This window comes from Tachyglossus aculeatus, chromosome 20, assembly GCF_015852505.1.
Source record: "Tachyglossus aculeatus isolate mTacAcu1 chromosome 20, mTacAcu1.pri, whole genome shotgun sequence".
In the NCBI taxonomy this organism is placed as follows: Eukaryota; Metazoa; Chordata; class Mammalia; order Monotremata; family Tachyglossidae; genus Tachyglossus; species Tachyglossus aculeatus.
Genome location: NC_052085.1, coordinates 1,431,607 through 1,454,424, shown reverse-complemented (window position 1 = coordinate 1,454,424; position 22,818 = coordinate 1,431,607). Strand labels below are relative to the sequence as shown.

The 22,818-nt window shown below is 47.1% G+C and overlaps 1 protein-coding gene across 2 annotated transcripts in view; it reads left to right on the top strand.

The window, feature by feature from the left end:
* Window positions 1–22,818, top strand: part of LOC119941409 (mitochondrial intermediate peptidase) — a 94,712-nt gene that overhangs the window by 58,425 nt on the left and 13,469 nt on the right. For both annotated transcript variants that reach the window (XM_038761833.1, XM_038761832.1), the window contains 2 exons: window positions 9,791–9,912; window positions 14,149–14,222. In XM_038761833.1, coding sequence (XP_038617761.1) covers window positions 9,791–9,912; window positions 14,149–14,222 — 196 coding nt within the window. The remainder of the gene's footprint in view (window positions 1–9,790; window positions 9,913–14,148; window positions 14,223–22,818) is intronic.

Here is a 22,818-nt window from a genome sequence, read left to right as displayed (position 1 = left end):
CCTTTCCTCCCCCATCCTTCTCCGCACACTGATACAAATCTCCTTGCCCATCACATCCTCTTTGAACTCGGAAGGGCTGCTGAGATGGGGGCACCTTCCTCTTTTCTCCTTCACCCCCCACCCCCAGGCTGACAGTACCTAAAACAGTGCGGGAAGATCAGTATCTAGACACTAGACAGGCCCTCCCTTTCCCGAGGAGAAGTGACCCCAGGAACCCCTTGACCAATTAATTCTCTGCTAAAATATCGCTCGGCAGATGTGAGATGAAATGAAAGCAATATTTATTTTTATTTATCTCCAGTTTAAATACAAAAGGCCATATGGCACACATCCTGAAACACCTAAGTGGTTAATTGCATGTTAAATTCCTTTCCTCTTGGCCAGCATAAACAACTGAGAAAATATTTACATTCCCCCCGTCATGCTGGATTTATTTACGACTCTGTAACTAAAACACAGAAGTGCTATAAATTGAAACCTTAATCTCCTGATTGACTCATTTTCCAAAAATTTCGCCGGTTTCAGTTTGCCGGACAGCTGCGGCTGCAGATTCCGAGACGCGGAGTGCCTGTGACGGGCTCCCTGGGCCGTGTTGGGTTTTTGGTGGAGTCCCCGGGGTCTGCCCACTGGTTGCCTTTAGACCTTCCTTTCGGGCGGGAGCTGAGCACATTTTGACATTTTTTCCTCCACATTGACGTTAGGGACCTAAAGGTTTGTACCTCTTAGCCAAAGCTCACCTGTAGCTTTTGTTTTTGAATGATCCACCTCAGCGTATGACCTTTTTGGGGCGGTTTTCTTCAGAGTTAGTTGTCTCTATCAGTGAGTTGTTACAATAGCTCTCAATTTTATGATTGTCCTTTTATCTTATCAGAAGGAGGCCCAGAGTCCTTGGGGACTTGTCCCAGCCTGGCCCAGGCAGGGAAATAGTTGGGAAAGACAGGGATGCGGCTTCCTCGCTCACTGTAGTGTGTGGAGCAGAGGACTGGAGGTCTTTGTAAACCGGGTTGTACCCAGTCTTCCTCCCGGCCTTCCTTTGTACCTTCTGGAAAAGCTGTGTTTTCCATCGTGACATCTCTTGCTACTTTTAGCTTCAAGTAGTTAAGTGAAAGCACTTAGTACAGTGCTCTGCACATAGTAAGCGCTCAATAAATACGACTGATGAAGTGAAATACGAGTTAGGAACAGGTAAGATTTGCTCAATTTGAAAAACAGAGGTAAAATAAATGGACCCAGCTAGGTAAGACGACTTCCTCCTCTTCTGCATGTTCTTATGTTGCTAACTTGCGCTTAGTACAGTGCTCTGCACACAGTAAGCGCTCAGTAAATACGATTGATTGATTGATTTATCTGTTCGTGTAATGTGTACCGTGTTCCGTCCTCAGATTGAAATGACAGCGCACCCCGAGAAGCTGTCGATCTCGGTGCCTTTTTTTTCCGAGAGTCACAAAGTCGAAGCTGTGTGGATAGATGATGGAGAGAGCATGGGACCGGGAGTTGGAGGGGCCTGGGATCTAATCCTGTCTCTGCCACTTGTCTGCTGTGTGACCTTGTACCAATCACTTAACTTCTCTGTGCCTGAGGTACTTCACCTGTAAAATGGGGATTAAGATTGTGAACCCCATGTGGGACGTGGACTGTGTCCAACCTCATTAGCGTGTATCTACTCCAGTGGTCAGTACAGTGCCTGGCACATAGTAAGTGCTTAAAAAATACCACTAAAAATATGTATAGACAGGCATCAACTGAGACTTCACCAGAATCTCTGACTTTTTATACCTCCTAAACCGGCCATTCTGACTCATTTAAATATAAAATCTCTAGCCGTCGATTTTTTTTATGGTGTGTGTTAAGTGCTTACTTTGTGATAAACACCGTTTTAAGCTCTGGAGTAGATACAGGTTAGTTAGGTTGGACCCTGCCCCACATGGGGCTCACAGTCTAAGTAGGAGGGAGAACAGGAGAACCTTGTACATATTTACTATTCTATTTATTTTGTTATGATGTGCATCTAGCTTTACGTCTATTTTTTTCTGATGACTAGACACCTGTCCACATGTTTTGTTGTCTGCCTCCCCCTTCTAGACTGTGAGCCCATTGTTGGGTAGGGACCGTCTCTATATGTTACCAACTTGTACTTCCCAAGCGCTTAGTACAGTGCTCTGCACACAGTAAGCGCTCAATAAATACGATTGATGATGATGATGATGATGATGTTGCCAACCTGTACTTCCCAAGCGCTTAGTACAGTGCTCCGCAGAAAGTAAGCGCTCAATAAATGCGATTGAATGAATGAACTGCGGCACAGAGAAGTTAAGCGACTTACCCAGGGTCACACAACAACCAGCTGGCAGAGCCAGGATTAGAACTCAGGTCCTATAACTCCCAGGCCCGTACTCTTTCCGCTAGGCCCTGCTGCTTCACAGTCGTCGTCTGTGGACCATCAGTTGTAAGAGATTACCGTAGAAACTTCATGAGTGTGTGGTGACACTTCATGTGTGTCATTCACCTGAAGCACTTGTATATATGTTTGTACATATTTATTACTCTATTTATTTATTTTACTTATACATATCTATTCTATTTTATTTTGTTAGTATGTTTGGTTTTATTCTCTGTCTCCCCCTTTTAGACTGTGAGCCCACTGTTGGGTAGGAACTGTCTCTATATGTTGCCAATTTGTACTTCCCAAGCGCTTAGTACAGTGTTCTGCACATAGTAAGCGCTCAATAAATGCGATTGATGATGATGATGATGATTACTCTATATTTTGCTTGTACATATCTATTCTATTTATTTTATTTTGTTAGTATGTTTGGTTTTATTCTCTGTCTCCCCCTTTTAGACTGTGAGCCCACTGTTGGGTAGGGACTGTCTCTATATGTTGCCAACTTGTACTTCCCAAGCGCCTAGTACAGTGCCCTGCACACAGTAGGCGCTCAATAAATACGATTGATGATGATGATGTGGTCTTACCTCCCTCCCTTCCCCACAGCACCTGTATATATGTATATATGTTTGTACATATTTTTTACTCTATTTATTTATTTATTTATTTATTTAATTTATTTGTACATATCTATTCTATTTATTTTATTTTGTTAGTATGTTTGGTCTCTGTCTCCCCCTTTTAGACTGTGAGCCCACTGTTGGGTAGGGACTGTCTCTATATGTTGCCAATTTGTACTTCCCAAGTGCTTAGTACAGTGCTCTGCACATAGTAAGCGCTCAATAAATGCGATTGATGATGATATCCTGGCTAGGCTACTGATTCCCTGAGAGTAGCAGAGCGCCTGCCAAGGCAGTGACATTAATTGTGGTACTTGTTAAGCGTTTACTTTGTGGCAAACACTATTTCGAGCCCCGGGGTAGATAGAAGTTAATTAGATTGGACGCAGCCCTCACCCCGCGTGAAGCTCCCATCGTCTGAGTAGGAGAGAGACAGATATTTCAAAAGCAAAGGTTTTTGAGTGAGGCACTGCTCCTTGTAGGTGTTATTCTGCGGTGTGACTGGCAGTGTAGCCGTCTAGGAGAGCCCCTCTTGTTCCTTGGGTAGCTTGGGGCAATCGCTCACGTTTGCTTTCCTTTCGGCAGACTTTCTTTTCAAAATGTGTGTATGTGTGTACACGTGTCTGTAAAACTCCCAGATTCCGAGTCCGGCGATGATGCAGGCATTCTCTCCACTTCTGAGTGAGTCTTCCAGTAACTAAAGGCAGCTTTAAAATTGTTGGCGATGAGTGAGGAGGGAACCCAGCTTTCACAGAGCATTAACAAAGATCTGGTCCCTCGAAGGGGGAAATCAAACGATTTTGGAAGTGATTTATACCCCCTTGGGTACTGCCTGCTTCACCTACTGTGAAAGCTCAGTCTAAACAATCATTTCACAGAGCTAATTCTGTCAAATAAAAGCCGGATCGTCACGGTAGAGCAAGTGATGGTTTAACGTTTGTTCGGCAACCTCGTTTCCCAACTTACTTTCCCCTTTTAAACCACGGTGTAGCCTCTTAAACGCGTAGTTCGCCCTTTATTTAAGGGGAATAAAGTTCAGGTTAATAAAGAAAATTCAGTGATAGCAAAGCACAGCAAAGAATAACGCAGGGCCTAAAGCAGAAGGGTATGGCTAGCTCAGTTGGAACCAGAGAAACAAAGCCCCAGAGGAGTGAGCCAAAGGGCAGTGTTGAGGAGGAACAGATGGGGAGGGTGGAAGAGAAAAGCAGCACTCTAATGCCCTCACAGGAAGAACTCTAATCATCAATCGTATTTATTGAGCGCTTACTGTGTGCAGAGCACTGTACTAAGCTCTAATGGGCAGAACTCCTGGCCGCCCTTGGGAGGCAGAAGTTCATTCATTCAGGAGCAGCGTGGCTCAGTGGGAAGAGCCCGGACTTTGGAGTCAGAGGTCGTGGGTTCAAATCCCGGCTCCGCCAATTGTCAGCTGTGTGACTTTGGGCAAGTCACTTAACGTCTCTGGGCCTCCGTTACCTCATCTGTAAAATGGGGATTAAGACTGTGAGCCCCCCGTGGGACAACCTTATCACCTTGTATCTACCCCAGCGCTTAGAACAATGCTTTGCACATAGTAAGCACTTAATAAATGCCATTATTATCATTATTATTATTATTATTATAACTTCCACGCGGGCATGGAATGGGAATCGTATACTTCTGGTATACTGAGGAAATACCACAACTACTGCTAGTAAGAGCTGCAAGGCCTTCGCCGTTTGCATTTGGATCTTCCTAACCCATGGGCCACTGTTGACCCGTCTCATGGAATTTTTTTATTATTACTATTTGTTAAACACTTATTATGTTCCAGGCACTGCACTAACTGCTGAGGTAGATGCCAGCTAATCAGGTTGGCCACGGGTCCATGTCCCACTTGAGGATCACAGTCTTAATCGCTATTTTATACATGAGAAGCAGCGTGGCTCAGTGGGAAAGAGCCCGGGCTTTGGAGTCAGAGGTCATGGGTTCAAATCCCGGCTCTGCCACTTGTCAGCTGTGTGACTTTGGACAAGTCACTTCACTTCTCTGTGTCTCAGTTCCCTCATCTGTAAAATGGGGATGAAGACTGCGAGCCCCACGTGGGACAACCTCATCACCTTGTATCCCCCCAGGGCTTAGAACAGTGCTTTGCACATAGTAAGCGCTTAATAAATGCCATCATTATTATTATTATTATTATTGTGAGGTCACAGAGAAGCTAAATGACTTGCCTAAGGTGACACAGCAGACAAGTGGCGGAGCTGGGATTAGAACCCAGGTCCTTCTGACACTCAGGCCTGTGCTCTATCCATTAGGACACACTGCTTCTCTGGAATTCCGATTCCACTCGGGGAATTCGGAGCGGGTGAGCGTCCACCGTCCACACGCTTAGCTGGAAGGCATTCAAGCGCTTAGTACAGTGCTCTACACATGGTAAGCGCTCAGTAAATACGATTGATGATGCTGAGATGTATATCAACAAGCTGAATCAGTGCAAACATGTAGTAACCATGATCAGTGATATCTGAGTGCCGCCTTGGTTGCCACATGGCCACGTTGACAATGCAGATCGCCGTGATCGGTAATCATCATCATCATCATCATCAATCGTATTTATTGAGCGCTTACTATGTGCAGAACACTGTACTAAGCGCTTGGGAAGTACAGATTGGCAACATATAGAGACAGTCCCTACCCAACAGTGGGCTCACAGTCCAAAATCCGTGCGAGTGCCGGAAGGTGGGTGCCACAGCCGGCCGCCCCGACCTCCCGGGGAAGTTCGCTCACAATCCAGCCCCCGTCTCTTTTCACAGGGAGCTGCAGAAAGCCGTTGCATCAGGAATTTTGGAAATCCTTCAGACGAGATAATCAGGGAGGATTGATGGCATGTTGATAGAAAGCAGCAACGTTCTTAATTTCAGATGATCCGTCACGCACTCGTATTTCTGTCAGCCGCATTGTACGAAGGACAGGTAGCAACAGGACCTACAGGTGGCATGTTATCATAAGCCCTGGGCTAGGCTCCGGAATCGGGAATTCAACAAACTCCTGGAATGTCTTTGGGAACGCAGGGGGCTATTCTGTTTTCCTGGACCGGGAGGCATGTTCACCCTTTCGGTTAACGTGTTCAGAGCCCCGAGAAATATAACAGCGAGCAAGAGGCGTTTCCGAATTGCACACAGTTCAACTGCATTTCAACGGTAGGGTTAGGAAATCCGTTTGAAAAACAGTAGGCCCCACCGCATGAGAAGAAGCTGAGAAAGTAATTTTTAAGGTGTTCGGGAAATATTCAATTTTCAACTAAAATATAGCTCTTTTGCAGATCTCAGTTCATGAGCAGGCCAAGGGAAGAGAGAGACCAATCAGCCTTTTCAGAGGCGCGTGCCTGGGCCTGACACCTTTCGATATTACTGACAATGCTGCCTTTGAAAGCTGGAATGTCCCCCTCCTCAGCAGCTAAAAAACACATCTCCGAGCCATGCAGTGACAGTCCCGGATGGCTCGCGTCAGTGTGAAACATGAATTTTCATGTCTGTTTTCTCCAAAGGGCTGAAGGCTATATGGATTCATTCGTGTAGTCCAAAAGGTCTTCCCAGCAAGCTCTCACCCGTATTCCGTGACCCGTATTCCTTTTTTCCAGAGGAAAAAAGGGTCTAGAGGCAGTGACCAAAATAAAGGGTGGCTGCAGGTGCCGATAAGCCTTCAGGACCCCTGGGGCCGGGCTATTTCTCCCTCCTGGCCCAGATGTCTCTGATCCATCATCTTCTCTACACTGCTCCCTAGACGCGTGCCTTAACTCTCCCTTTCTCCCACTTCCTCCCCCCCGCCATACTAGCCACACACTCCTGGAGAGTGGAGGGTGGGGGCCAGGTGGAAGGAACATTCAGCAAGCAGTATGGAAAGTCCCAGGCTCCGGGAGTCCCAAGACCTCCTGGCTCTGCCACCAGTAAATGTATGCCTTAATTCGTGGTTGAGCCAAAGGTAGTCAAAAGGCTGGGGTTACCCTAAAAATGTGTATTTTCTTCCCCCCAATAAGGTTCTCAGTTTAGTCCCAACTGGTTAGAACAATGTTCCTCTTCCCTGGATTACAAGTAGCAAGCTTCTGGAGGGCAGGGAAGCTCCATCTTGGTTCTTTTCTACTCTCCCAAGTAGCTAGTCCAGTGCTTTGCATCCAGGGGGTGCTCAATAAATTTGAGGACTACTGCAAGACTGTGAGCCCACTGTATATGTTGCCAATTTGTACTTCCCAAACGCTTAGTCCAGTGCTCTGCACACAGTAAGCGCTCAATAAATACGATTGATGATGATGCAAGGGCAACTACTGCCCTTTTTTGTCAGGGCCCAAGCCCCAAGCCCCCCAGCAATTCAGAAAGACCCCATTTTGTGATGTTGCCTGTGAGGAACCGTGGATCTCTAAGTTTATGAAGATAAGGCTCTTTGTAGTCTCCTTAGCACAAAGCAAATGCCACGACTTCCACTGCTCTGTCTCAAAGTGGGCCAGCCTTTCTCTCTCTACTCAGCTCAAAAGTAAGCCTGACTTGCGTCCCCGTGCGATACTGTGTTGGGTTCCAGAGGCTACCAAACCTGTCCTGGCAGATCACCAAGGAGAGGCAGATCCAAAGGCAAAGCCCCTCAAACACGTGCCTATTCTGGGTGTCTGCCCTGGGACCCCATCAGGGGATCGGGCCCCACCAGCTCTGTGGCTTCCGAGTGGGGTTCCAAGCAGAAAGTGGGTGATTTCTAACAGCCTCGCTGCAGGTCAGGGCCACCCAAACTGCACCTTCCGCTGCAGAACTCTCCCCCTTAAACCTCCATCTCTGCTTTCTCCAGCCCTTACGCCTGCCAGGCCTAAGAGGAGATTCACCACTTCACCAAAGGCAGTCTGTGCCAATGCCAAGAGAGGCAGGCACCCACATGCATCTCCAGTGTGTTATGTCTCTTGGGTGTCTGTGGCAGAAAGGATGGATTACGGCGGGAGAACCCATCACACTGTTGCATTTGCTATCTCTCATTCTGTCTTGCATCTGCTCAAGCTCCTCGTCCTCACCCCTTCAGGCTGAGTAGCTGCTGCGTCAGCAAGGGAGAGCCTTGCCCCATCATCTTGTATGGAACCAAAGCGCTCAGGACTTTAGGATGGTCTGCCCTCCTTGCTTGGGATGGGAGAATGGGACAGTTCGAGAGACTGTGAGCCCATTGTGGGCAGGGATTGTCTCTCTGTTGCCGCATTGTACTTTCCAAGCGCTTAGTACAGTGCTCTGCACACAGTAAGCACTCAATAAATTCGATTGAATGAATGAATGATGGCAAAATCATCATCCTCAGCCACTCAGGAAATTACGTGATTTTATGGGCTCTGCAGAAATTTAAGGCACTCCGGTCTCTAGTTCCAGCTGGGCTTGTAGCTGACCAAGTGACCCGCTGCAAGAGACTCTCACTCTTGGTGCCTTGGCTTTGTACTCGCTCACCCGGAGAAAATCCACTCTGGGACCGTGTGAATGTATGCCCCCCAGGTGTATGCAGACGTGTGAGGTTCGAAGATACTCTCATCATTGAAAGTAAGGGTGACACTTGATGGTAAATGACTTTAAATCACTCTATTTTCCAGAGATGGAGGAAAGAAAGAGATTGAGGAAAAGGAATGCTTGAAGCACTCTAAAAGAGACCTAGGTATTCCTGTTTTCCAGAAGAAAAAAGAAACAAATAGTTTCTGATTCAGTGCCAGTTAGGAGAATCATTTCCTTACAAAGCGACCTTGTTGAAGTCAGAAAAACACGTTCTCTACACAAAATCACAAAGGTGGTCTCTGCAGTTGATGGCTAGCTTCCTATCCTGCCATGTGTTGTAAGGGTGCAGGGGTTAGCGAAGTCTGACCCATGCCAAGAGTGGGACTGACCAGCAAGTCCGTGGCCACGAAGCAGCGTGGCTCAGTGGAAAGAGCCCGGGCTTTGGAGTCAGAGGTCATGGGTTCAAATCCCGGCTCCGCCACTTGTCAGCTGTGTGACTTCGGGCAAGTCGCTTAACTTCTCTGGGCCTCAGTTACCTCATCTGTAAAATGGGGATTAAGACTGTGAGCCCCTTGTGGGACAACCTGATCACCTTGTAATCTCTCCAGCGCTTAGAACAGGGTTTTGCACGTAGTAAGTGCTTAATAAATGCCATTGTTATTATTATTATTATTATTATTATAGAGTGGGAAGAGGTAGTGCTGGGCGGGGGGCACCTCTCTTCAGAAATTTAGGGGCTTAGTCGCTAACATTTCTGTCTGGGAGGTGCTTCAGTTCTGTTGTACTTGTCCTCTCTCCTACCTCACTCCGGGCCTTCAGCTTTACCTCATAAAACTTCATCACGGTAAACGCATGGAAAGTATTAGAATTTGGAAAACTGACCCAAATGAAAAGTGACTCAGGCAAAAAGTATTCTTGTAATATTAAATCTCTGTGTTCTGCCAAGCTAGTGAATAGTAAGAAAGCGAACACCTTGAACTTAATTTCCTCTAGGTAAATAGAGACTGATGTACATTGTAGTTATCTGTCTGAAACATCCCAGAACTGTGGGCTGGTGTAATCCAAAAAATTACAGGAACTTGGGAGGAGTCTTCCTCTTCAAAGCCTAAAGCCCCGTATTTATACAGTGCAAACATCTCACAGTCGAAAAACTGGAAATCCTTGTTAGAATGATTGATCTAGTCTTCAAGGATGCAATCTTTGTGGAGCGCTCCATACTTGGAAACTTCTCTTCTCCCCTGGACCGTAAAGTTGGAGAAGGGGGAGGGAAATGCTGATTTTCTTTCTCCTTTCCATTCCAGGCCTGGCAGCTGAGGTTCAGCCACCTTGTGGGATACGGAGCCAAATACTACTCCTACCTCATGTCACGGGCCGTGGCCTCCATGGTGTGGAAACGCTGCTTTGTGCGTGATCCCTTCAACAGGTACGAGGCTGCCGGCTTGCCTCGAGAGTTTCAGGCAGGAAATTCCCTTTTCTGCCGGGAGTTGCACAACTGGTCGTCGACAGGAGGCTGAGGAAAAACCGAAATTGGCAAGAAAATTCAGTAGTCTAAGCTCCCTAGTCTTGAAAACGAGAGTATTTATAGGCACTCTAGAGTTGTGTGATTGAAGAGGCCATGATAAATGTTCCCACAGGGTTCTCTGCTAAGCTGGCATGAGCCTTCATTTGAAAAGAAAGTATTGTGCGAACTGGCCTCTCTTCCCTGAAATTAGTGTGAAGCTGTGAGTGTGAAATTACTTCCCCAGATCTATATGCCATAGTATAAGGATCATGAACTCTCTTTCCTCGTGAGGATTCGGGACATCTCTGTCATGACAGAGCTATAGAAAGCATTAGTGTGTAGAAAAGGCAGAAGAGGGAATGGTTGAGGTGATCTGAGTGAGCCCCGAAGATCAGAGGAGTCAAGGATTTGTCTGCCATTCAACCGAGTACATCCTCTCTCCTATAAGAATTATAATAATCATTCTGGTATTTAGTAAGGGCTTACAAACGTGCTAAATGCTGGGTTAGATATTAGATAATCAGATCAGACGTAGTCCCTATCCCACACGGAACTCCTAGTTTAAAAGAAAGGGAGAGTGACTGTCTTATTCCCGTATTACAGATGCGGAAAGAGAGGCCCAGAGAGGTGAAGTCCCACAGGAGATAACCGTTGGCAGAGCTCGTAGTAGAACCTGGGTCTCCCGACTCCGAGGCCTGTGCTCTGTCCAGTAGACCAAGCTGCTTTCCTTTTCATGTCCACATCCGTGTGATTGTTAATAAGAAAGACATGGTATTCGGTCAATGCTTATTATGGGCCAAGCACTGTATGAATTAGGCACTGAGCTAGATAGAGAATAATCAGGTCAGACACAGTCCCTGCCCCACATGGAACTCACAGTCTAAGTAAGGAGAACGGGTATCGAGTCCCTACTTTACAGAAGAGAAAACCGAGACCCTGAAAAGTTAAGTGACTTGCCTGTGGTCGCACAACAGGTAAGTGAAAGAGCTGGGATTTTTAGATTGTCTAACTGCGCCCTGGAGCCACGCCAGTTTTTTGCCTGAGAAGAGCGGTGGCCTGGACCCTGCCATCCCACTGGGGGTGAGGATAGGGAGGAGCTGAGGGTCTTCACAGTCTGTGAACTGACATTATTTCTTGAGGGTTTTGCCCCAAATGTCCCTTTCCCTCACCTTTCCTTGTTGCACCACGAGTATTCCTGAGGAACAGCTTTCACTTTTCAATCAACGCCGAGAAAGCAGGGCCACCCCTCCTTCCTCCCTGTCACCTCTCCTCCCTTCCCCGAAGCTCCTCACCACACGAAACCCAGGTCACCACTCTCCAGGCGTGAATGGCCTTGGCCGTGCTTGAAGCAGCTTCCCGAAGCTGACTAACATGCCCTAAAGCAACCCGGGCAATAGCTTTCAGAATTCTCCTCAGTGACGAAAGAACTACCACAACAAGAAGCCTGGGAGAAGCCCGGAGGCTCTCGCCATATTAGAAACTCGGGTGAAATGAATCCCACAGAATCATAAAGCAGCACGATCAAACGGGAACCCGCTACGGTAACTGGCAAAGGAAAAAAGCCAGTCTTTAAAGATGGAAAAGTGTACCCTTGCGAGGAGAGCAGGGCAGCCCATAAATTGAGTCGGGGCTCAGGTGAAAGCAGGAAATCAGGGAGGCCAAAGAGAAGTTTGAAGAGCACTTTACAAGGGACACCAAAGTGAAAACTTAGCCATTCTTTAAATATATCAAAAGATGGAAGCCAATTAGGGAAGTGGAGCCACTTGGTGATCACAGTGTAATTGTGCCTTCGGAGAAAGTAGCCTAAGACTCCTCTAACCTGATTGTTACTGAGGAAGATGAAAAGAAAGCTCCCTACATCCGTGTTGGTTTTCTTTGGCGGCAACCGGACCTGTCAGAGGAGCTGGAATGAGCCCAGAGCGGGTTGAGGATCAAATAAGCGAACTAGATCCCGCCACCTCATCGGGAACAGATGGTATCTCCCGAGAGCTCTGCAAATCTGACATTTAGGCAAATACAAACTGCTGCCGGGAAAGGCCCATAGTTCCGGATGAGGAAGTCTGCTAGGATTCTCTGAAGGGGAGATTGAGGGGACTGATAGAAATGAAATACTTCAGTTTTCAAAAATCCTTTCCCATGGCCCCAGGCATTTAGAAACAATGAGTAATCAGAAGATTGGATGGAATCATCACTGATAGTATCACCATGAAAAACATTTCTTGGGCTCCCATGGTGTGGGGTGGGCCGACCAGAGCTCACTACTTTAGGGGGCTTCAGTTTGGTCTGAATATCCATCAGTCACCACAGGAGTCACAAACAGGTCCTGGAGTTCAGCTCAGTCCGGTCACCAAAGTCACATCAGCTCAAACCCATCCGCCTAAACAGTAGGCCTCCATTGGATACCCAAAGAGCGGCTCCCTGCTGAGCTGCAACGGGGTAGCCCAAAACAGGATGGACAGGAGATATGCATTAAAGACCCAGTGAAACCAAAGCTCAAGTGCCATGGCGTAGCTGAGGGCATTTGGAAGGCTGTGGCGACAGTAGAAGACAGGTTAGCTTACCCTGCAGCAGTCAGAAATGGCATGGCAGTTTGGGAGCAGAGATTTTGGAAAGATCGGGGCACCAAGAGGGAGAGGCAAAAACGGTGTCTGGCTCTTTGCAGAGCAAATGCAGTAGAGCAGCAGGGGTTGGGCCTCTTGTGACCCGGGACGGAAGGGATCGCCAACCCCTCCTTGGTCCTCATCAGGAGCATCATCACCGTCAAAGGTCAGCTTTCTCTACCCGGGGAGAGAGAAAATTAATAACATGATTTATGATCGAAATCTTGCCAAGGATACCATAAAGGGAACGTTTTCGAATTATGGATCACTGTTTAAGGAACTGTAGGGTTTTGGTTGACTAGTCTCATTCATTCAGTCAGTCGTATGTATTGAGCGCTTACTGTGTGCAGAGCACTGTACTAAGTGCTTGGGAAGTACAAGTTGGCCAGTTGGGGTGGGTGCGCTAATGCCTCTCTATTTCTGGCTCCCCCACTACTGTTGGCTGTTGGTGAGGGGCTGCCAGGCAGGGGTTTGTACATATTCATTACTCTGTTTACTTGTACATATCTATTCTATTTATTTTATTTTGTTAATATGTTTTGTTTTGTTCTCTGTCTCCCCCTTCTAGACTGTGAGCCCACTGTTGGGTAGGGACTGTCTCTATATGTTGCCAACTTGCACTTCCCAAGCGCTTAGTACAGTGCTCTGCACACAGTACGCGCTCAATAAATACGATAAATACAATTGATTGATTGATTGTTGGGTAGGGACTGTCTCTATATGTTGCCAACTTGTATTTTCCAAGCACTTAGTACAGTGCTCTGCACACAGTAAGCGCTCAATAAATACGATTGATTGATTGATTGATAGTCCTTTGTAAAACACTATGTTTAGCAGAGAACTCTGTGGGAACATTGATCATGGCCTCTTCGATCACACAGCTCTAGAGCGCTTACAAATACTCTGGTCTTCTTCAAGAATAGGGAGCTTAGACTACTGAATTTGTAATGAATGTTGTGGGTAGTAGTAGTAGTAGTGTTTCTTAAGAGCTTCCTGTGTGCAGAGCACTGCGTTAATCACTGGGAGAGGATACAGGTGACAATCAGAGCAGGTTTCTTGTCCCGTGATGGGCTGGCACTCCGAGAACGGTTCAGGTTTAAGTGGAGAAATTTGAAATCAGAACAGGCATTTGAGAAAAGAAACTGAAGAAGCAGGAGTTGTCTTAGGGACAATGTTGACCTGCTGTAGGTCAGGGTTGAGTTTTTTTTATGGTACTTTTTTAGTGCTTATTATGTGCCAGGCACTGTACGAAGTGCTGGGGTCAGTACAAGGTAATAATGTTGGACATAGTCCACATCCCACACGGGGTGCAAAATCTTAATTCTCATTTTACAGCTGAGGTAACTGAGGCCCAGAGGAGTTAAGCGACTTTCCCAAGGTCACACAGCACACAAATGGCAGCACTGGAAGTAGAACCCAGGTCCTTCCGACTCATGGGCCCCTGCTCTATCCATTAGGCCATGATGCTTCTCTAGGGAGAAGCTTGAGGAGTCCGTGACAGCGAGGACAGCTGGGTGCGAATGTCAGCGGCTGAAATGTTCTCTTTCTGTTCTTCCAGGGCTATGGGTGAGCGCTACCGCAGGGAGATGCTGGCTCATGGAGGTGGCCGGGAGCCTTTGCTCATGGTTCAAGGTAAGCAAAGCCATGATTCTTCAAATGCCCCAAACTTTCTATTGTAGAAAGTGCCTTGGGGCAAGAACCCACAGTTGGGACTGGGGGTGCTTACAGCTTCCAGTCGTCTTGATTTAGTGCTCTTATTCACATCAGATTGCACCAAAAGCTTTGCATCCATGATACACACACATAACACACGCTCTCTCTCTCTTTCTCTCTATTTTGAGAAGGCTTTTAATATCCACAAGAAGAAGAAGGCAGTGCAATTTGTCATTAAATGTTGGTTTTTGTTGCTTCATGTGGGCTTTGCTGCAAAGATCTGCTTAGAATTCCCCAAGCATCCAACACTGGCAGGTCAAGGTGCTTTGCCTTAGTGGAAACAATCAAGCAGAGGTGTTTTTTGAGCATTTACTCTGTGCAGAGCAGAGCACTGAGTGCTTAGGGAGTACAGTAGAGTTAGTAGACGCAATTCCCTGCTTGCAAGGAGGTTGTAGTCTAGAAGATCATTCTGCCTTTGCTTCCTAATCATGAGTGCCTGTTGGTGTTTTTTGTCTTGTGAGTAGTCCCGTGGCTGGTTTTGTTCTGCAGTCGCTTCCAAATTACTGGCACCGTCTCCCCACAGAGCCTAAGAAATGCCCCAGGGCGTGAGGCCAACAACTATTATGATCATTATTATTGTTATCATTATCATTATTGCATCCTGTGTGTCAAAGCAGTGTGCTGAGTGCTACAAGATAATCATACCAGACACAGTCCCGGTTCTGTGCAGGGCTTGCAGTTTCAGAAGTAGGGAAACCAGATATCTTACTTCCATTTTTCAGATGAGGAAACTGAGGCCCAGCGAGATGAAGTGACTTGCCCAAGGGCACAGACACGGGACGAAAAGCCAAGGTCCCCAACTCCCAGGCCGGTGCTCTCGGCCCAGTTGCCTCCGTGCTGTTGGCGTAGCCTTCCAGAAAACAAGGGGAAAGCATTGCCACCCCAAAATTCAACTGAAATTCGATGTCGTGTCAGTTCCTAACGTGTCCTGACTTGACTCACCTCACGGAAAAGAGCATGGCAGCTGCAGGCTGGCGTGAATTGTCCCAGTGGGCCCATCCGAGCCTCCCCGAGCCCCCACGTAGTCGGGCACCCTCCAAGGTGGTCCTGTCACATCCAGGCTTTTGAGCCCGCGGAGCCCCCAGTGTGCAAGGGTTGTTTTAAGCCACGTCCTTCCATACCGTCAGGTGTCAGAAACCTTTAAACGCCAAGTTAGCTTTCCCCAGTGAACACCCTCAGCCCCGGCCAAATTTCCTGGTACGTGTGCAGTTCCTCCTTGCCTGTTCGGACTGGAGGTGGAAAGGTTGTTTTTACGACTGCGCTGAGAGTTAGCCTTTGGGCTTTATGGTTCGTGCGAACCCCATCGAATTAAGGTCCTTAAAATCAGCTGCTGTGCCCCAAATGCCTCATTGGCGTTGACACAACACGGCAAGTTTTAAACAGCCGTGTCGTAATCAGGTTTGGAACTGGCAACAAAATAGACAACTCGGCCCTAGATATTTCTAAATGGAGGGGCTGCCCCAGGCGGGTGGCTGGCAGAGAGACCCAGAGTCAGCCTTCTCCTGCCAACGACCAGAACGAGACGGGGCAGAGGGGGAATCAGCCCAAAGGGCGGCGGGTTTGGGGATTTTATTTTGTCACTAGGGCATAGTTGATTGCAACTGAAATTTGAGACGCTCTGTCTTTGCATCTTGGGTTGACCAGTGCACTGTTGCACATTTAATAAAAAGTCAGTTGTTGAAGTTAGGCAGTGTAAAGGGAGGTTGTTTTAGTTAGAAAACCTTGAAACCGTGCATTTCAAAGAGTTCCCTAGTGGGTTGTCTCGCAATATAACCAACTTTCACAGCCAGCTGTGCATTCTGTTGGGAACTAAGCGAAGGGGTGGGCTGAGAGTCCAGAGACCTGCGATATATCTCCAGCTCTGCCGCCCTTTTACCGTCTCCGTTTGCCCTTGGATGAGCCAATGAATCTCAGTGACTCAGATTTTCCACCGTCACCCTCCAGGACCTTTGAATGAAGCAACCTAAACAGCAAAATGTTATTCAGTTTGATTCTCCCCTTTCACAACACAGCCTCCGGCCTCCGCTTTGGGCCCCCTCACCCACTTGAGTACAAACGCCTTGCGAGCAGGGCATGTCTCGTGCTTCTGAGGTACCCAGATGCCCAGTTGGAGGCATTTCACCCAGTGCAGGCTCAGTTTAGTTTCATTACTTCTGTTTCCATTACTACTGCTACAGCAGTAGCTCCTGGATTCCCTCCTACGATCATTGCTTGGAGGCGTTCCCAGACTGAGCCCCTTCCTTCCTCTCCCCCTCGTCCCCCTCTCCATCCCCCTCTCCATCCCCCCATCTTACCTCCTTCCCTTCCCCACAGCACCTGTATATATGTATATATGTTTGTACATATTTATTACTCTATTTATTTTGCTTGTACATAGCTATTCTATTTATTTTATTTTGTGAGTATGTTTGGTTTTGTTCTCCGTCTCCCCCTTTTAAACTGTGAGCCCACTGTTGGGTAGGGACTGTCTCTATATGTTGCCAATTTGTACTTCCCAAGTGCTTAGTACAGTGCTCTGCACATAGTAAGCGCTCAATAAATACGATTGATGATGATGATGATTGCTTAGAACAGTGGCTGGCACATAGTAAGCGCTTAACAAATACCATTATCATTATTATTATTGGGAAGATTGGTCAGGTTTGAATGTTCTCCTCCTAATCCTAGGATTGTTGTATTGGGAGGGCCCTCTTTGCGGTCCATTTCCCTGCCTGGGGGTGCCTGAAATCATCCTCCCCCTTTTAGACTGTGAGCCCACTGTTGGGTAGGGACTGTCCCTATATGTTGCCAATTTGTACTTCCCAAGCGCTTAGTACAGTGCTCTGCACATAGTAAGCGCTCAATAAGTATGATTGACTGATTGATTGATCCTCGTCACCAAAATTATCATCTCGACTAGAAGCCCGAGCCGGTCTTTTCCGTTCCTATTTTCATCCCCTTTACATTCAGAAGACCTTGCATGTCAGTCAGTCATTCGTATTTATTGAGCTCTTACCATGTGCAGAGGGCAATAAACAGACACCTTCCCTGCCCACCACGAGCTTACAGGGTAACTAAACTCTGTCTTATTGCAGTTGCATTCAAGTTGCATTTTGGGGCACCCTCAGACCAGCCCTAGTCAAAACTGCGGCCGATGGACACTCGCAGTCACGCGGCAGGGCTGGCACACACGAGCGGGGATTTGGAAGCTGGGGCCGAGCACATTTTGCCCATCATCATCATCATCATCAATCGTATTTATTGAGTGCTTACTATGTGCAGAGCACTGTCCTAAATGCTTGGGAAGTACAAATTGGCAATGTATAGAGACAGTCCCTACCCAACAGTGGGCTCCCAGTCTAAAAGGGGGAGACAGAGAACAAAACCAAACATACTAACAAAATAAAATAAATAGAATAGCTATGTACAAGTAAAATAAATAGAGTAATAAATATGTACAAGCATATATATATATATATACAGGTGCAGTTGAGGAATAGGTTGAGGACGATCCACAAATAAAATATCCCATTTTTAATCTCGCCATTCAGAGAGGAGTAACGAGTGCCTGCTGTCTGCCAAGCCGTGTATTCAGTGCTGGGAAGAATGATGATGAGTGGGCTACCATGAGTGTGAGCCCATTGTTGGGGAGGGATCGCCTCTCTATGTTGCCAACTTGTGCTTCCCAAGCGCTTAGTACAGCGCCCTGCACACAGGGAGCGATCAGTTAATACAATTGAATGAATGAGTGAATGATAAGGGCATATTTATTACTCTTTATTTATTTATTTTACTTGTACATATCTATCCTATTTATTTTATTTTGTTGGTATGTCTGGTTTTGTTCTCTGTCTCCCCCTTTTAGACTGTGAGCCCACTGTTGGGTAGGGACTGTCTCTATGTGTTGCCAATTTGTACTTCCCAAGCGCTTAGTACAGTGCTCTGCACATAGTAAGCGCTCAATAAATACGACTGATGATGATGATGATGAAGGGCATCTGTGAAGCACCTATTAGGTGCCGCTTGAATGAAGGAGACACAGCGTGGCTTTGGTGTTGGGAGCCCGGGCTTGGGAGTCAGAGGTCCTGGGTTCTGATCCCACTTCTGCCACTTGTCTCCCCACAGCACCTGTATATATGTTTGTACGAATTAATTACTCTATTTGTGCATATTTATTCTATTTATTTTATTTTGTTAACATGTTTTGTTTGGTTCTCTGTCCCCCCCTCCTAGGCTGTGAGCCCACTGTTGGGTAGGGACCGTCTCTATGTGTTGCCAACTTGGACTTCCCAAGCGCTTAGTCCAGCGCTCTGCACACAGTAAGCGCTCAATAAATACGATTGAATGAATGAACGGTGCTGGTATTTATTAAGCGCCTGCTATGTGCAAAGCACTGTTCTAAGCGCTGGGGAGGTTACAAGGTGATCAGGTTGTCCCACGGGGGGCTCACCGCCATTTTGCAGATGAGGTCACCGAGGCCCAGCGAAGTGAAGTGACTTGGCCACAGTCACACAGCTGACAGTTGGATTTGAACCCGTGACCGCTGACTCCCAAACCCGTGCTCTTTCCACTGAGCTTGTGCAGACATGAATTCCGACATGGTTTTTGGCCCTCAGGTCACAGTCTAGGGGAAGAAGACCCCCTTCCAAATGGGGTCTTTCCCTCCCAGATAGAAACTCCGGGGGCCGTGTTCAAAGGACCGCAACCGCAGCGTCAGTTCGGCCTTGCCTTGACCATACTATCCTCTAGTAATGGGCCAAAAGTCTCTGTGGTAGGGAAGCAGCATATCCTCGTGGAAGGAGCGTGAGCCTGGGAATCAGAGGCCCTGGGTTCTAATTCTGGCCGCACCCCCAGTCTGCCGTGTGACCGAGAGCAAATTTGTTTGTTGCTTGTTTTACGGTATTTTCCGTTAAGCGCTTACTAGGCGTCGAGCACTGTTCTTGGGAAAAATTCAAGTTGATCGTGTCAGACCCAGAGAAGCAGCGTGGCTCAGCGGATAGAGCCTGGGCTTCGGAGTCGGAGGTCATAGGTTCAAATCCCGGCTCCGCCAGCCGTCAGCTATGGGACTTTGGGCAAGTCACTTCACTTCTCTGGGCCTCGGTTCCCTCATCTGTAAAATGGGGATTAAGACCGTGAGCCCCCCGTGGGACAACCTGATCACCTTGTAACCTCCCCAGCGCTTCGCACATAGTAAGCACTTAATAAAATGCCATCATTATTATTAGTTCCTGTCCCGTATAGGGATCCCAGTCTAAATAGGAGATAGAACAGATCCACATTTTACAGGTTATTTTAATGGTATTTGTTCAGTGCTTACTATGTGCCAGGCACTATACTCAACCCTGGGGTAACAACAGTATAATCAGGTCCGGCACAGTCCCTGTCCCACAAAGGGCTCGCAGTCTAAATCCCCATTTTACAGATACAGTAATTAGGGCACAGGGAAGATAAGTGATTGCCCAAGGTGTGACTTGCCCAAGGTCACACAGCAGAAGCGTGACAGAGACAGGATTAGAACCTAGGTCCTGATTCCCAGACCTGTGCTCTTTCCATCATCATCATCATCATCAATGGTATTTATTGAGCGCTTACTGTGTGCAGAGCACTGCTTTTCCACAGGAGAAGCAGTGTGGCTCAGTGGAAAGAGCCCGGGCTTTGGAGTCAGAGGTCATGGGTTCAAATCCCAGCTCCGCCAGTTGTCAGCTGTGTGACTTTTGGCAAGTCCTAAAGTCTCCTCCTCCCCATCCCCCCCCAACCCTGCCTCCTTCCCCTCCCCACAGCACCTGTATATATGTTTGTACAGATTTATTACTCTATTTATTTTACTTGTACATATTTACTGTTCTACTTATTTTGTTAATGATGTGCATTTAGCTTTAATTCTGTTTGTTCTGATGACTTGACACCTGTCCACGTGTTTTGTTTTGTTGTCTGTCTCCCCCTTCTAGACTGTGAGCCCGTTGTTGGGTAGGGACCGTCACTATATATTGCCAACTTGGACTTCCCAAGCGCTTAGTCCAGTGCTCTGCACACAGTAAGCGCTCAGTAAATACGATTGAATGAATGAATGAAGCCACTTCACTTCTCTGAGCCTCAGTTACCTCATCTGTAAAATGGGGGATTAAGTGAGCCCCCCGTGAGACAACTTGATCACCTTGTAACCTCCCCAGCGCTTAGAACAGTGCTTTGCACATAGTAAGCACTTAATCAATCAATCAATCAATTGTATTTATTGAGCGCTTACTGTATGCAGAGCACTGGACTAAGCGCTTGGGAAATACAAGTTGGCAACATATAGAGACGGTCCCTACCCAACAGTGGGCTCACAGTCTAGAATAAATGCCATTATTATTCCACTAGGCCACTCTGCTTCCCTACAGTCCAGGAAACTGAGGCACAGAGAAGTGACAAAACCAGAAAGTCACGAAGCCGGAGCAAGTCACTTAATTTCTCTGTGCCTCAGTTCCCTCATCTGAAAAATGGGGGATTAAGTGAGCCCTCCGTGGGACAACTTGATCACCTTGTAACCTTCCCAGCGCTTAGAACAGTGCTTTGCACATAGTAAGCACTTAATAAATGCCGTTATTATTCCACTAGGCCACTCTGCTTCCCTGCAGTCGAGGAAACTGAGGCACAGAGAAGTGACAAAACAAGAAAGTCACAGAGCCGGAGCAAGTCACTTAATTTCTCTGCGCCTCAGTTCCCTCATCTGAAAAATGGGGGATTAAGTGAGCCCTCCGTGGGACAACTTGATCACCTTGTAACCTCCCCAGCGCTTAGACCATCATCAATCGTATTTATTGAGCGCTTACTGTGTGCAGAGCACTGTACTAAGCGCTTGGGAAGTACAAATTGGCAACATATAGAGACAGTCCCTACCCATCAGTGGGCTTACAGTCTAAAAGAGTGCTTTGCACATAGTAAGCACTTAATAAATGCCATTATTATTCCACTAGGCCACTCTGCTTCCCTACAGTCGAGGAAGCTGAGGCACAGAGAAGTGAGAAAACAAGAAAGTCACGGAGCCGGAGCAAGTCACTTAATTGCTCTGCGCCTCAGTTACCTCACCTGAAAAATGGGGATTGAATCTTCCTTCCGCCGATGTAGACCACGGGGCCATGTGGGACGGAAGCTGGGTCCAACCTGGTAATCTTGTGTCTACCGCAGTACTCGGTTCAGTGCTTAGCACATAGTAAGCCTCAGCAAGTACCATCAAAAGCAAAAAAAGAAAGGCCCACGTCCGCAAAGCACCAGCCCTGGTCTCTGCCCACGGTGGGCCTGATGATGATCATCATCATCAATCGTATTTATTGAGCGCTTACTGTGTGCAGAGCACTGTACTAAGCGCTTGGGAAGTACAAGTTGGCAACATATAGAGACAGTCCCTACCCAACAGTGGGCTCACAGTCTAAAAGTTCATCCTGGGCAGGGGGCTGGCCTGCCTTGTCAGTGGGGCATTCCTCACATTTTATTTATTTATTTATTTATTTATTTATTTTATTTGTACATATCTATTCTATTTATTTTATTTTGTTAGTATGTTTGGTTTTGTTCTCTGTCTCCCCCTTTTAGACTGTGAGCCCACTGTTGGGTAGGGACTACTGTCTCTATAGGTTGCCAATTTTGACTTCCCAAGCGCTTAGTACAGTGCTCTGCACATAGTAAGCGCTCAGTAAATACGATTGATGATGATGATGATCTGGGCCGGGAAAAGAGAGTCATCCCATCTCCGGAGATGCCGTCATTTGCTGTTCTGTGCATGAGCTCCTCGGGCTTCTTATCTCACCCTCTGGGGACTTGGAGTTTATTTAAGAACCGTCTTCAGACACACTATATAGCTTTACGTATTCGGTCAAATGAAAGATTCTTTTTATTAGAGCATTTTCTGTGAGTGATTTCAGTTGGGAAACTATTTCAGCTTCTCATGGCTTCGTACCAGCATCTAGCCAAGTGGAAGTCTAGCCCCTGCCTGAAGCATTTCATTTTGTTAATTAAAATATTGCGCTGCATTAAAATCAAACGTCCAAGGGAGGGAAGCATCTCATCGGCCGACTATGTAGACAATATGGTAGTTGGAACGGGGAAATTTAACTGAAGAAGGAAACCACAGTCAATCGCGACTGCCCTTTTTAACCCTAAGCCACATTTTTTCTTAGTGCTCTTTATATGGTGCCAATGTTGCCAATTTGTACTGCCCAAGCGCTTAGTACAGTGCTCTGCACACAGTAAGCGCTCAATAAATACGATTGATGATATGGTGGAAAGGGAGGGGAGAGAGAGATTGAGAGATGGAGGTTCTTTATTGTTTTCATTACAGAGGTAATTGGGGAGGGTGGGTGGCAGAGCTGTTGCCATCTCATGCTTACCCTCCTCTTGGGCATGGGTTTGGCACCTTTCCCCCAAGGCCAGACCTTAGATCTCCCCTCCTGCTCCCCCGGTAACTTCCACTTTCAGGGTCCCCTGCTTCTCCGGCTCCCCAACCCCGGGGCACTGGGGCAGTTTCCATCATCAATCGTATTTATTGAGCGCTTACTAT